Source organism: Ptiloglossa arizonensis, chromosome 5 (genome assembly GCF_051014685.1).
Source record: "Ptiloglossa arizonensis isolate GNS036 chromosome 5, iyPtiAriz1_principal, whole genome shotgun sequence".
Lineage (NCBI taxonomy): Eukaryota > Metazoa > Arthropoda > Insecta > Hymenoptera > Colletidae > Ptiloglossa > Ptiloglossa arizonensis.
In genome coordinates, this window is record NC_135052.1 from 772,681 (window position 1) to 787,709 (window position 15,029).

A 15,029-nucleotide genomic window follows, 5' to 3' on the forward strand; every position below is an offset into this window, starting at 1 on the left:
AGGATACTCTCGAAGAAGGAAATACGGAGTGGGACTATACCCGAAGAAGTAGTTTTAAAAAATTGGCAATTTTCGAAGGTCCATCCAAGAGACTTTGCCAGTTCGAGTTTCGAGTTCCGTCGCCTGTTGGAATGTACGAATTAGAGACGATCGAACGTAGAACTTTACAGGGATGACGTGAGAGTGTTTTCTCCCATCGTACTTCGTCTAGTCAACTGTTCTAGTCACAGAGCTTCGGGTGTTCGGGACGATATCGTAGGTAAATATATTCGTGTTAAGGAACGTAAGAGAATAAAGTCGCGAAGATGTATTCCATGGACAATATCGAGCTGGACATGATGAACCGGCAGTACATGTACGAGGCTCACAGTTTCCTGGGTAATCCGGCGATTCCCGCTTTGCCGCCGCATTGCGGCCCACCGACCGCGGCCACGCTTCCGCCGATCCCGTCGCAGTTGGCTTCGCATCCTCCCGGTAGCACCGGGAGCACCAGCGGTAGCGAGATTTATTTATACGACGAAAATAGCAGCGATAATGAGAGTGCTTACAGCAGCGACCAGGAGAATCACTCCAGAGAGTGAGTATCATCTTTCAATGTTTTGCGTTAAAACGGGAGAGAGAGAGAAACACATTGTAGAGTAATTCTGAGAGAGAGAGAGAAACACGCTGTAGAGTAATTCTGAGAGAGAGAGAGAGAGAAAGAGAGAGAGAAAACACGTTGTAGAGTAATTCTAAGAGAGAGAGAGAGAAAAACACGTTGTAGAGTAATTCTGAGAGAGAGAGAGAGAAAAACACGTCGTAGAGTAATTCTAAGAGAGAGAGAAAGAGAGAGAGAGAGAGAGAGAGAGAGAGAAACACGTTGTAGAGTAATTCTAAGAGAAAGAGAGAGAGAGAAACACGTTGTAGAGTAATTCTAAGAGAGAGAGAGAGAGAGAGAGAGAAACACGTTGTAGAGTAATTCTAAGAGAAAGAGAGAGAGAGAAACACTTTGTAGAGTTATTCTGAGTGAGAGAGAGAGAGAAAGAGAGAAACACATTGTAGAGTAATTCTGAGAGAGAGAGAGAAACACGTTGTAGAGTAATTCTAAGAGAAAGAGAGAGAGAGAAACACTTTGTAGAGTTATTCTGAGTGAGAGAGAGAGAGAGAGAAAGAGAGAAACACATTGTAGAGTAATTCTGAGAGAGAGAGAGAGAAACACGTTGTAGAGTAATTCTGAGAGAGAGAGAGAGAGAGAGAGAGAGAGAGAGAGAAACTCGTTGTAGAGTAATTCTGAGAGAGATTGACCACGTTTTTAAAAACGTCCCAAATATCTGAGAAATATTAAGATAAGCTCGGTAACACGATAATTTTCATCTTTTTTTTTTTAAACTGTGTAGGTTCGTTGAGAACTTTAAAAATTCTAAGCTACTATTTTTACCATTGGCCACAATTCGTTTCTTCGGGATGAAAATATCTATTATGTGTAAATAGATGTTTTCCTATTTATCTATTGGGTTGTTCAGAAAGTGATTTCGTTTTCCAAAATGGAGAATATATAATTCAATAAAATGTTTATACACTTTGAAAAAATCGTGTTTCATTTTCACCAAAAAAAAACGAAATGACTTTTCGAACAACCTAATATATGCACGGCGTGGAAGAAGTCTTCTTATTAGAGACACTTTTATTTTTTTGCAATATTCTGTGCACAAATTCAAAGCTTTTGGTTCAATTTTGTCGTTATCGATTAATTAGTGTAGTAAAATATGTAGATTTATGAGGTTAATGTTTCTTATGCTTTACGATGTGTCGTGCTAGTTACGTATTTATGCATAAGGGAAGAGAAAACGAAAAAGAGGAAATGGTGAATAGATTCTTTGCTGCTATTGAGAACCTCGTTAAAATTTTAATCTTTGCTCAGAGTGTAAGAGCTTTTCTTTAAGTTTCTCGAATAAGTGAGACCATATATTGGCAAACAACGCATAAAATACAGAAAGTGTGTTGCCGAGTAACATGTCGTATTTTTTTATTAAGAATAATGTTTTATTTATATTAAGAACGATACTGCTTATTTGATTTATATTAAGAAAAATGTTTACGAGTTTCATTCGTGTATAGCAACATGAATGATAATTCCTCTTTGCCCTTATATCTTATCACTTGTTCTCACCTAACGCCACAATTCTCAGACAACTAATAAAGTTACTATCGCGAAGCAATTGGCACAATCAATCGATTGCCTAAACGTTGCGTTGTAATCACGTTAGTAGATAATGCACATTGAGATAGAGTTCCTCCAACACAAGCTTTAAAATTAGTCCAATAAAGGCATCCAGTTAACTGTGACGTCGTGGTCCGGTGGATACACTAGATTGTTCAATAACTTTTGTCGTTCGATGAAACTTATTGAACAATATAGTGCTAGGTTGCTCGATAAGTTTTATCGAACGACGAAACTTATTGAACAATCTATTATCACATATATGTTTTCTACAAACTTCGCAATATTTGTTCAGTAAGGATATTCGTTAAACAATAATATCAAAGCCCACTGAATGTATCTCCTCCATGTTTTCTACAAGCTTTAACCCTTTGCGCTCGAAGCTTTCTTGCTACAAGAAACTGGCGCCTCGATAAAATCTTTCAAATCGTAAAATTAATCCGTAACGGAACATTTTCATTTCAATACCTGACATGCATACGTTTACATCTCACGAGAGCGTAATATTTAAATTCCAATTTGAATTCCAAGTCACAAAGTTTTCCCAGATCGGAAAAAGTGCAGTGAATTGACCGGTGACCGAAGATCTCCTCTCGAGTCCAAAGGGTTAAAATTAGTCCAGTGAGACAGTTAAAATTAATCGTGATACCGGTGAATATACATTTTCTCTGCAGAAATGTTTGAAAATACCTCTCGTCGTGTAATCGAGTAGTAGAAGATCTTGGAGATGAAAAAAAAAAAGGTATAATAATCGTTTCCAGAAGAAGTCAAAGCCACAGACGCAACGGGACATCGGGGAAGAGCCCGAGACAGGCGGTGCAACAGAGGCAGGCCGCGAACATGAGGGAGAGGCGGCGTATGCAAAACATAAACGACGCTTTCGAGGGATTGAGGGCACATATACCGACCCTCCCTTACGAGAAGAGGCTCTCCAAAGTGGATACGTTGAAGCTGGCGATCGGTTACATAAAGTTCTTGAACGAACTGGTCAGAGCGGACACGGGCAACGATCCGTTGACGGGAAACGGTGGTCACTCGAGGTGTTCCGGTCGAGAGGACGCAAAGAAGGTCATAGTTCGTGGTGAGGCCAATACCGATCGCACTCGCGTCTTCTTTCTTCTTTTTTCCACCGAATAACCCTAACCCAGATCTCGACAACTCCGACAGAGTACCGATCCTCACCGATTTTCAGAAAATTTCTTAGGTTCGATTGTAGGCCCACGTGTACAATAATCATAACCGGAATTATAGCTGCAGGTGAACAGTTATGGAGAAAATAAGCGTAAAGTTTGAGAGAACTATTTAATAAAGTAGTAGAAGCAATGAAAATGTTACATAACGAACATTTTGGGTCAAACTTTACCAATCTCTTACTCTTACACCGAACTTTTTTTTTTCTATAATTGGTTGGTCATCTGTGGTTATGATTCTGGTTATGAATTATTGTACACGTAGATTTATAAGCCTGCAAAATTTGCATACTGTACAATAATCATAACCGGAATTATAGCTGCAGGTGAACAGTTATGGAGAAAATAAGCGTAAAGTTTGAGAGAACTATTTAATAAAGTAGTAGAAGCAATGAAAATATTACATAACGAACATTTTGGATCAAACTTTACCAATCTCTTACCCTTACACCGAACATTTCTTTTTCCATGATTGGTTAGTCATTTGTAGTTATGATTCTGGTTATGAATTATTGTACACGTAGATTTATAAGCCTGCAAAATTTCATTAAAATCGCTGAGGATCAATACTGACACTCTCTTTGCGAAAGCTCTCGAAGTGTGGTTGAAATTTAAAATCAAAGACGAACGCGTCGTCGATCGATCGTGGTAATGTAGAATCGATCGATTTCGATGTTCACATCTTGAGAGCTTTCAAAAGTTCCAGAAATATTCAAAGTGCAGAATTGGAAGATACGATGGAATCAATAGTGAATATTTCCTATCGCTTTCTTTCCGCGAAAGAAATCGAAGTCGTTGGTCAGTAACGTTGACCAGGAAGGAAATTAGTAGTTCAGAAACTATAATTCCAAACGATTCTCGGTAAGAAGCAAATTAATGGTATGCACCCGGTGAATTTACTCGACCGAATAGTCTCGGTATCGACGAGTCAATGATTGAACCGGAGACGAAACATTTATGAAACTTTTCCGATTGATTTCAGTTAAACGCTTTAAACGAAACTTTTCTAAAAACATTCACCTACTTTCCCTCGATGGATTCTTATTAACAAAAAGTATAAGTTCCGATTGAATTTGAAACAAGTTAGCTGCAATAATATTCAATTACTGAAATTATTTCAGTTATAAAATAACCCCCTCTCCCTTCTTCAATCTTTGTCTATATTTAGGTAGTATTTCATTCATGAATGAAAATTAAATTTTTTATATTTTTCATTACATTCTCTCGACAATATCTCTAATAGACTGGTAATGTTTTCTCGATAAAAATGAGTCCAGACACGATCTTATTCGAAATATGTTCAATCGTGAACGTAATTAACAACTTTGAAGAAATTTATATTTGGACAGATTTCCATCGAGAAAAACTGATCGATCCATCGATAATATTCTCGTAAAGTATTTCGTATTTGTAAAAATGTTATTTCGTACAAATGATCGACACGTTGATACGCGTGTGATATGTAATGCGAGTCTCGCTCGCTGTTGCTCCATCTCTCTCGCTTCCCTTGTCGAACGGTACACGCGAAGCTCGGTCTCGTCTCGGAGTAAAAATCGTTATTTGACTCGCCTTTCTAGCGAATTTGATCGTCCTTGATTTTGTTACTCGAAATCTGGAATCACGTACCGTATCGACTGTTTACCTAGAACTTACAAAAACGGAGCTACTCGAGGCGCTAATTATTCCTAACGTTCAAATTTCAGGCAGCGAAGGGAACCCCTTTATTTTCCATTCCCTATCCTGGTCCAGGAAGTCGGACATCTCTCCGAATGGGACGATGTACGCGAAAGTCTGGACGCCGGAAGATCCGCGGGCATCGAAGAATGGCGCGACGTTCGAGTAAACTGGTCAGATCATAAAAAACGTTAAGTCCCAGCGAGCTCCGTGTTATTTAGTATTTAAGGACAGATAGCTCTAGTCGTCGATCGATTATTTATATCCACTTCTTTTCTCGCCGTTCGCAGTTCGAATTGCTTTGATAATAAATGAACTCTTTGGGTGCTCAAGTTCGATCGGTACTCCCTGTGCGTTGAACGCCTATCGGGCGTTCGAAGAGTACACTCGATAAACGTGACTACGGAATTCCCGCACAGGGAGTGCTGTGAAACTTCAAATCTTACCGATCAGTATCGAGTAAGTTGAACGAAAAGTCTACCTAACTTATCGATCAGTACTGCGCGTGCAATCAATGTAAAACACGACTGTCTCTCGATCGAGAAAATCGGGCAGATTATTTTACGTCTAGTCAAGCCCTGGTAACGTCGACAGTATTATTATTGTTAATGCTATTTAATTATCGTATCTTAACGAAAGACGAGCCAGAAACGAGCCCTCAAAAATCTGGCGATTCTACGCTTGTGTAAAAAGAGAACAACGTACGGAAATTCTGTCGGAATATTCGTTCATTTTTCAACGATAAATATTGTGCTTTTTCTTCTTTGTAATTTTTTTTTTCTTTTTTTTTTTGTTTTCGCGAAGAAATTGTTCTCCGTCGGAATTCGTGAAAATGCGTGTTACATTTGTAAATATAGAACACGGTTACGAGTAAATAATGTAAGTAGATATCGTTTGTACGTGAAAAAGCGAAGAAGAAGAAGAATCGAAACGACTGTTAACACCATTGCCATTGAAGCCAAATAAACTAAGAGGTTCTTCGAGTTTACTGTCTTCAATTTTCGCTATCCTTGTTCTATTTTCCACCGTAATTTCCCTGCTTCTTTATTTCGATCCCTCTTATCGAAGAATTTGTTGCAACGCAGTTCTATTGGACAACTCTCAAGTCGAATACGATATTACGTGCTGTTGGTCATAGTTTGTTCCTCCAAGGATCGATAAGACCTACTTTGTAATTATTGAAGTTTAAGTCAAAGGTTTTTGCATTCGGAGAGTAATAATTCATTTCAAGGATGACCTTGCCCATCGAACGAATAAATACTGGATGGAAATCAAATTTACAAAACCGTGAAAGTCGAAGATTCGAATTCTTCACTCGTTACGTTAAATAGTACGCGAAAACTTCTTTTAAAAATTAAAATTGTACGAGTTTCGCGCTTCTCCCGACTTTCGTTCTCTTTCTTCTACTTTCCGTTTTTTTAACAATTTTCGATCCAAAATTATCCACGATCTTAATCTCTACATTGTCCACATTTTCTTAACTCGTGAATTTCCAAACTGTACAAAATTTCGTCAATTTTCAATTCTCCTGTATTTCGTTCGTCTTAAAAATTTGCAAAATTTCTCGATATTCCGACGTCAAGAATTTCCCAAGTTCCAGTTCGAAGATTCGAAAACGATTCAACTTCGTCAGAGATCGCGTACAGAGTCCACGAACACGAAATGGCGGACGGATCGCCGAAAAAGAGCAGAGGGTAGAAACTCTGCTAAATTCTAGCGTTCAATTCGTCGGAAAGGGGAGCAGTGTGGAAGAGAAAGAGAGAGAGAGAGACAGAGAGAGAGAGGGAGAGAATCGTGGGCGGTACGTCGATATTGCGGCGTCGCGACGCTCTGGGACGCGGGAATAATGGCGGCGACGGCTGGTACTCTTCCCACGGCACGATCCTCCGTTCCCTCTTCGTTACTTTCCAACATGAACGACCCGAGTTTCCTTCGCTCAACCTTTCACGGTTCTCCACGTTGTTACGTTAATGGGGAGAGCCCGTTTCCCGCGACACTCTATCGCTCCGAAATTACAATACGATGGTATAATATTGTCTGGTTTAAATCGAGTACCTTCTAGTAGTTCTTAGCCACTTAAACTTCGATTTTTCAGTTAAGTACTCGTTAGAGATGCATACGTCTAACGATATTTTATGGTTGGTTAAATACTCCCGTATATAGTCCGTGTAATACTTTCTTTCAGTTTGAATACCTTACATCGAAATACTTTGAATCAAGCTGTACAATATTTGTACATCTTTTCGGAGATTCGAGTGGAATTTTCCCGTTTCTTTTTTTTTGATATTTTTTCTCGAGATCTGTAATTTATCAATGAATAATTACGCTGTATTTTAGTCTATAGTACTTTGTACGAAACTGCAAAATGCAATTATTAATTAACGGAAGGTTGGTAACATTTAGAATTCTCTTTCGCGGTGATGGTAATACGGTATTTCTTAAATATAGTAGTATATTTTATGTAATATATTGTAGTAGTCTAACGATATTTTATGGTTGGTTAAATACTCCCGTATATAGTCCGTGTAATACTTTCCTTCAGTTTGAATACCTTACATCGAAATACTTTGAATCGAGCTATACAATATTTGTACATCTTTTCGGAGATTCGAGTGGAATTTTCCCTTTTCTTCTTTTTTGATATTTTTTCGCGAGATCCGTAATCTATCAATGAATAATTACGCTGTATTTTAGTATATAGTACTTTGTACGAAACTGCAAAACGCAATTATTAATTAACGGAAGGTTGGTAACATTTAGAATTCTCTTTCGCGGTGATGGTAATACGGTATTTCTTAAATGTAGTAGTATATTTTATATTTGCAAAGTTTTTTACACCATGTCGTTGGCATTTTCTCGACCATCGTTCGACGAGATTTTCGATAAAATAGAAACTGTACCCTCAATGTCAACGACCTCGATGTGGATTATAAAACTCGCAAATTTATTTTTATTTCGGACGATTTAACGATTGGGTACATTCCTTTCCAGTCTGACCAAAATGATTCCACGTAATTGACCATAACTTTCGGTCATAAAAAATTTAGTAGGTGTACGTTCGTAGATGTAAATACTAATGTAGCTTAAGGGTATAGATTTGGCTAATGGAGAAAAAACGATTAACACTAGAACTACCAACACGGTAAACGTATACAAGTAATAAAATTACTTGTTTGCCTTCAAAAAAGTGTCCTCGACCCTTCATCGACAGATGAACCTCGTTACAACGTTCAACTTTGATAATTCAACCTTATTTCTCATCCTAACGTGAACATTCGAAACGATACATCATTGAAAGTTTGACCTCGTTAGAAAATTCAACTTTGGTAGTTCTGGTATCGATAAAACTACACGTTTGCCTTCAAAAAAGTGTCCTCCGAGAGTCTACTGTATTTCCCACCCTAACGTAAACGATACACCATCGAAAGGTGTATTTTCCATTCGGAAAATTCAACTTTTTTCCTTTATCGATGTTTGCATGGAATCGATTCCAAGCGAAACAATCTGAGACAATTTCATCGAATCGGTTTCAAGCGAAACAATCTGAAACAATATCATGGAATCGGTTCCAAGCGAAACAATCTCAAACAATATCATGGAATCGGTTCCAAGCGAAACGATCTGAGACAATTTCATCGAATCAGTTCCAAGCGAAATAATCTGAGACAATTTCATGGAATTGGTTCCAAGCGAAACAATCTGAGACAATTTCATCGAATCGGTTCCAAGCGAAATAATATGAGACAATTTCATGGAATTGGTTCCAAGCGAAACAATCTAAAACAATATCATGGAATTGGTTCGAAGCGAAACAATCTGAAACAATTTCATCAAATCGGTTCCAAGCGAAATAATCTGAAACAATATCATGGAATTGGTTCGAAGCGAAACAATCTGAAACAATTTCATCGAATCGGTTCCAAGCGAAATAATCTGAAATAATATCATGGAATCGGTTCGAAGCGAAACAATCTGAAACAATTTCATCAAATCGGTTCCAAGCAAAATAATCTGAAACAATATCATGGAATTGGTTCGAAGCGAAACAATCTGAAACAATTTCATCGAATCGGTTCCAAGCGAAATAATCTGAAATAATATCATGGAATCGGTTCCAAGCGAAATAATTTGAGACAATATCATGGAATTGGTTCGAAGCGAAACAATCTGAAACAATATCATGGAATTGGTTCGAAGCGAAACAATCTGAAACAATTTCATCAAATCGGTTCCAAGCGAAATAATCTGAAACAATATCATGGAATTGGTTCCAAGCGAAATAATCTGAAACAATATCATGGAATTGGTTCGAAGCGAAACAATCTGAAACAATTGCATCGAATCGGTTCCACACGAAACAATCTGAGACAATTTCATCGAATCGGTTCCAAGCGAAACAATCTGAGACAATATTATGGAATTGGTTCCAAGCGAAATAATCTGAAACAATATCATGGAATTGGTTCGAAGCGAAACAATCTGAAACAATTTCATCGAATCGGTTCCAAGCGAAATAATCTGAGACAATTTCATAGAATTGGTTCCAAGCGAAACAATCTAAAACAATATCATGGAATTGGTTCGAAGCGAAACAATCTGAAACAATTTCATCAAATCGGTTCCAAGCGAAATAATCTGAGGCAATATCATGGAATCGGTTCCAAGCGAAACAATCTGAGACAATTTCATCGAATCGGTTCCAAGCGAAACAATCTGAGATAATTTCATCGAATCAGTTCCAAGCGAAATAATCTGAGACAATTTCATGGAATTGGTTCCAAGCGAAACAATCTGAAACAATATCATCGAATCGGTTCCAAACGAAACAATCTGAAATAATTTTATCGAAGTACCGAAACACTTGTAACGAACAACAGTGATTAAAACAACGCGGACAGCGTTTCCACAGAGAAGAAGTATCGCTTCATCCCCTGGGCAAGAAACACATCCATCGGGTGTACCTCTGACGTCGTCGACCCGTAGCGCAACGTGGGGCCGCTATCAGCTGTGAAAACAGCATTGTTTATAGACACCGCGACACAATGATGTGTAATTGAATCCATATTCTACCCTGTTGTATCCGGACCCTTTCGATGGAGCTAGCGGAACGCCCCTGGTGCCGTGAGGGGGGTGGTTGTACTTAACGGTTCGGAAATCGAGGGTGGCCGTCGATTTGTGGACAATTAGGGACGATATACGGTGGCCTTCGTACCGAATCGAGCCTTCTCTGAACGATATCCATCTTTTTCCCTTAGTTCCACTTTTCCACTAGATCTCGCTCCTCTTGCATCGTTTCTTCGATGTTGATAATTGTCACTGTGTCGCGGAAAGTATTACATAATATATTTCAATTCGTTCGACGGTAAGTACGATAAACAATAATATCTAGCATGCATGTATTGCATAATATATTTTAATTCGTTTAACGGTAACTACGATAAACAGTAATGTCGAGCATTATGATCTTACGTATAGAGTCGGTAGAGGTATAGGCTTGTCAAATATCGTTAAAATTGGTGAGGATCGTTTCTTTGGAATTGGTAATTTCTAGGGGTAATTATTAGTCGAGACAAATATTACATATATCGAACTTTTAATTTATCGAGTAATACCAAAATCGATGAGGATTGATACTGATATTTCCTTCGTGATAATCGAGATACTCGAATGTACCATCTTGCGTACTATTGTCACCATTGGCACCGAGAAAGTTCATTAGAGTACTTTAACAACGGTAATTTAGCCATGCTAATTATAAAAACTACACAACCGTTCATTAAGCCTCAAAGATTAATTATCGAATGAAACAAACTATATGTGTATGTATGATCGTTTTGCGTCGACTTAAAAGCAATTATATTCCTTTGCAATATCATGCTCCTTTCGTTTAATACAATATAATAAATTTAATTATTAATCGTGTTTTTTATATATTAACATATACACATACGTAAATATTTTTGTACGAATGGTAATTTACTACCAAATAATTTATATCGATATTAATAAAACTATTGAATTAAAGTTTTAATTTAGAGTTTTGTTATTATATATATTACTATATATATATATATATATACTAGAGAGACAAGAGAGACATAATATGTAAATAAGATTAGTGTTCAGCGATCAACGGGGATTCGCCCTTATCGTGTCATCGAAAATGGTTCAAACTTTATCTACGATTGACGCAGGTGTGTCTATACACCTGCTCTTATCATATTCGTCCACTGTTTCGTGTCGTATCGTTTTTCCAGCACTTGTATCAGAGTGGCGATTTAAACCCGGGAATATTGTATCGCAGCAATATCCTCTCGCGATTATTTCAACTAATATTTACCACTTGGACCATTTTTACTATCAATAATCGTTGCATCTCTTTTAATACAGAATTTTCCAGAAAAAATGTACACCTCATCGCTTCTCGTGTTACACTTTGCATTGTAGTCTTTAATCTCCGTAACTGTCGTCGAGTGACTTATTAACTTGAAATTTCTGTAAAAAGGTAGTCAAAGTTTATCTACTTTCGTAACTTTCAAAACGAATTAAACCTAGCGTCCATTCGTCTCGACGGGGAATGAATATTCGAAGAGACACCTACCCATCGTCCGTACCAGAAACAGGTCGATATCTGCAATAGTTTTCTTTTACAATTTTAAAAAATTGCACACTGTGAAAAAATGGCTACGGAAAATAATTAACGATACAATAAATACACTTTCGTGACGAATACTTTCTTTCACACGAATCTATCCGTGCCCCAAATTTCAAATATCTGAGTCGCATACTTTCTCGTAAATTAACTCGAATGAAAACACCTACCCCTAAAACGGTCCAAATTGAATTTCGTCAATTCGCGAAGTCTGCACAAATCACCATTCACCTTTCGTACTCGTCTCTATCGAGAAATCCAGCGGTTAAGGGGTGGAGGCGCGAAAGTTCAGTACCCCATGTTGAACCTAATCGGCTCGAACGTCACGGTACCGTGATCCCGTGAAAATTAGCAAACCATAGAATCGCGCCTACAGAGCCCCTTTCGCGTATCAGAGACGCATTAAGAGCACCCTCTTGTCACGAGGGTCGCACTTGTGTTGATCCTCGCAGCTGGAGTGACGCACAAATAAAGTATTAATTCTCGATTCGTGTCGTAATAGCAGCACTGTCCCGAACGTTGCGTTCAGCAAGCTCATCTTAATCGAGGATGGTTCGATCGTACGCGGAGATCGGTTCAACTCGAACACGAGGGTTCAGAATTTAGTTTTTGCAATGTAGAACACTCTTAGCTACGATCTGCGTAGCTTGTGAATGATAGGTCTTCAGGTTGCTAGTTAAAAATAGACAGCTCTAGCTTAACTACTTTTAGCTAGGATCCATGCAGTTTATATTGGACAAGAGATTTCCAGGTTGCTGGTTAAAAATTGGATACGTCCAACCTGTCAAGGGTTAACTGTAGAGAGAGTTAACTCTTCTGATTGGGAGAGAGTCTTCTGACTGGAGAGTAGACTTTCGGTTTCCTAGTCGAAGCAAGATGTTCAGTTTGAAAGTACATATTCCATTGAGAGCAAATCATTCAGACTGGTAACTAGAAGTCAGAGTCATCCAGTTTGCCAAGTATATCCAATTTATGACCGAACAGTGGATGTTCAGGTCGATATCTGAAAATTAAGCACTATCGGTCCCTTGAGATTACATCTCCAATTCACTGGTTGAAGCTGGACAGTTTGATAAGTAAAAGTGAACGTTTAAATTACTGACTGATTAGTCAGAGATACCAGGTCTATCTATAGTTTGCTAACTAGTTTGAAAACCTCGATACTTGTACAATCTTGCTATCGAGTAGTTAAAAAAATCCTCGTAGCTTCTTCCTGAAAGAAAGTAAACAATTTGTTCTCAGTATCTGAGGATAAAAGTAGCAGCGCGATGTAAGTTCGATAAAAAACGCTCGTGGTTAATTGATGGTAAGAAAAATTTGTAGACAACAGTTCCATGGTGGAAACCTGAGAATCGAATTAATGGTGTTACATTCAAAGGCAGAAACTTAGGGCTCCGTTACACCGCAGTGGCTACATTTTGAGGGGTGCTACGAGCAAAAGAGAGCATTCAGCCACCCTTCAGTCCCCTCTAGGCCCGATCCCCACAGGGTGAAAATTGGGGCACGCAAATACCTGGGCAGCTGCTTCCTCAGAATGTTTTCTGAAGCTCCAGCGACATCATCGACCCCCACTGGACCCAGACGAATCACTTTTACGCTTGTAATTTACTCCGAATATGCTCTGTCAGGGGAGACAATAACAGCGCTTGATTCAATTGTCGTTGGAGGACAATTAGAAATTTTCCTCAATCGTTCTACGCAACCTGTTAATTGAAGAAGACGAATCAATTATTACCAGTCCAATGTTTTCTTTATTTATTCAACATTTACAGACCGGTATAAGAAACAAGAGGACGGTAGAAATATTGTTACAAGAAACTACTTATTGTATGGACGACAAAATGAATATATCGCGTAGGACTCACGTAGAGTAGATGGTGACCCAAGGATCGAAAGAAGAGTATCACGACAACGGTCTTGAAAATGTCAATATCTTAGGAAATAACTTTTTTTTAGCGTTAAATTTTAAGTAAGTAGCGAGAAATTAATTTTTTGAAACTATCAAAGAGTTATTCCTACTTGATTAAATGTCCATACTTGGCACTGTAATTAAATAAGCAAATTACAGTGGATCAATGGTATCAATCTTAGGGGAAACGAGACGCAAACGTAGATAAGGATCTAAAATCCGCGATGAAATCCAGCATGAAAATTCGAGGTGCTCGATGAAATCCTATTACTTCGTGCTTTATAACGGGCATTGTTCAGCTGTATGCAACAGTGAAGTTTCTTCCCCCGAGGGAGGATCTATAATCGCCAGGAGAGACACGTGTGTGAGTCTCGATTACGTTAAAATCGATTCTGAAATCAAATTTTCATTTTTCAGCACAATTGATCTCCACTTAATATTGTAACTTCGATGTACAGTTTATAACAATCAGAAAAATTATATGTTGTATTCTTCTGCAAAAATATAGTTTCATTTGAAATTATTCGAACGATGCCCGAATTTGGTTTCTGAAATTATAATACTTATAATAATTAAAAAACACTGTATTGTATTCTTCTACGAATACAGTTTCGTTTAAAGTTATCCGAACTTTGGACAATTTTGGTTCTTGAAACTTTGCATATTCCTTCTCGAGGTGTATATTCTAAAATCGAAATTGAAGAAATTCCGTGTGACGTTTCTCATAGATCGGTCTACAAACACGCGACAAAGTAACAATTGTATCTTTTTGATAGGAGTTTTTCAGCGTTATCCACGAAACACAGTGTATTCGTACACTCTCGTGTAATATTGATTCGTTGGAGACGAGGTCGCAGGTGAGACTTCCCACGATCGTTGGCCGTTACTGAGGCAAACGCCAGGGATTCGTCTGCACTCTTAGAAATACTCATACTTCTATAGACAAGGAAGTACTCTTTCTACTTCCGTCTCGAAAGAAATGTTCTCCGATACGTAATCCACGAATCGAGGAAAACAATCCTTTGCTTCGTATATTTTATTTCGTGGAACTTCCAGGCGAACACAACCAGTTGTTCGTGTTTAGTAATATTTAATATTGAAAATAAAAATAGTGAACCTGTAAAGAATCGTAACTCGTTAACGTGAGAAGAACTCAACGATAACTGAATCGACAATTTACTCAACTCGATGTTCAACGGTTTTGTGCAACATTGTAAGAATTAACCAAGACGAATAAATCTAGAAATAAAAATCGACCATCGTGCCATGCGATTCCAAACTATTTGCAACTTCGTTTGTTCTCTTAGATTATCTTTCGATCAGTTTCATTGTAAATTATTATCTTACGTTGAAACTCGGGGGATAAGCAACAGTTAAGGTACATTCTCACGTAGCAGAGAACCG

The 15,029-nt window shown here is 38.1% G+C and overlaps 1 protein-coding gene across 2 annotated transcripts; it reads left to right on the forward strand.

Moving 5' to 3' along the window:
* The first annotated feature begins 305 nt into the window (after positions 1–305).
* On the forward strand, positions 306–5,454 carry Fer1 (48 related 1). Of its 2 annotated transcripts, none has more exons than XM_076312066.1 (3): positions 306–577; positions 2,962–3,281; positions 5,094–5,454. In XM_076312066.1, the coding sequence occupies exons 1-3, from the start codon at positions 306–308 to the stop codon at positions 5,231–5,233; spliced, it is 732 nt and encodes a 243-aa protein (XP_076168181.1). In that variant the 3' UTR covers positions 5,234–5,454. The 2 variants fall into 2 exon arrangements, with proteins under 2 accessions (XP_076168181.1, XP_076168182.1); XM_076312067.1 differs by having other exon boundaries at positions 2,962–3,278.
* The last annotated feature ends 9,575 nt before the right edge of the window (positions 5,455–15,029 follow it).

What these genes read in the sequence shown, in the direction of transcription:
- Fer1 (XM_076312066.1), top strand. Translation starts at nt 306, where the DNA reads ATGTATTCCATGGACAATATCGAGCTGGACATGATGAACCGGCAGTAC. An exon ending in CAGGAGAATCACTCCAGAGA is followed by an intron (nt 578 to 2,961) that starts GTGAGTATCATC and finishes AATCGTTTCCAG; the next exon opens with AAGAAGTCAAAGCCACAGAC. An exon ending in AAAGAAGGTCATAGTTCGTG is followed by an intron (nt 3,282 to 5,093) that starts GTGAGGCCAATA and finishes TTCAAATTTCAG; the next exon opens with GCAGCGAAGGGAACCCCTTT.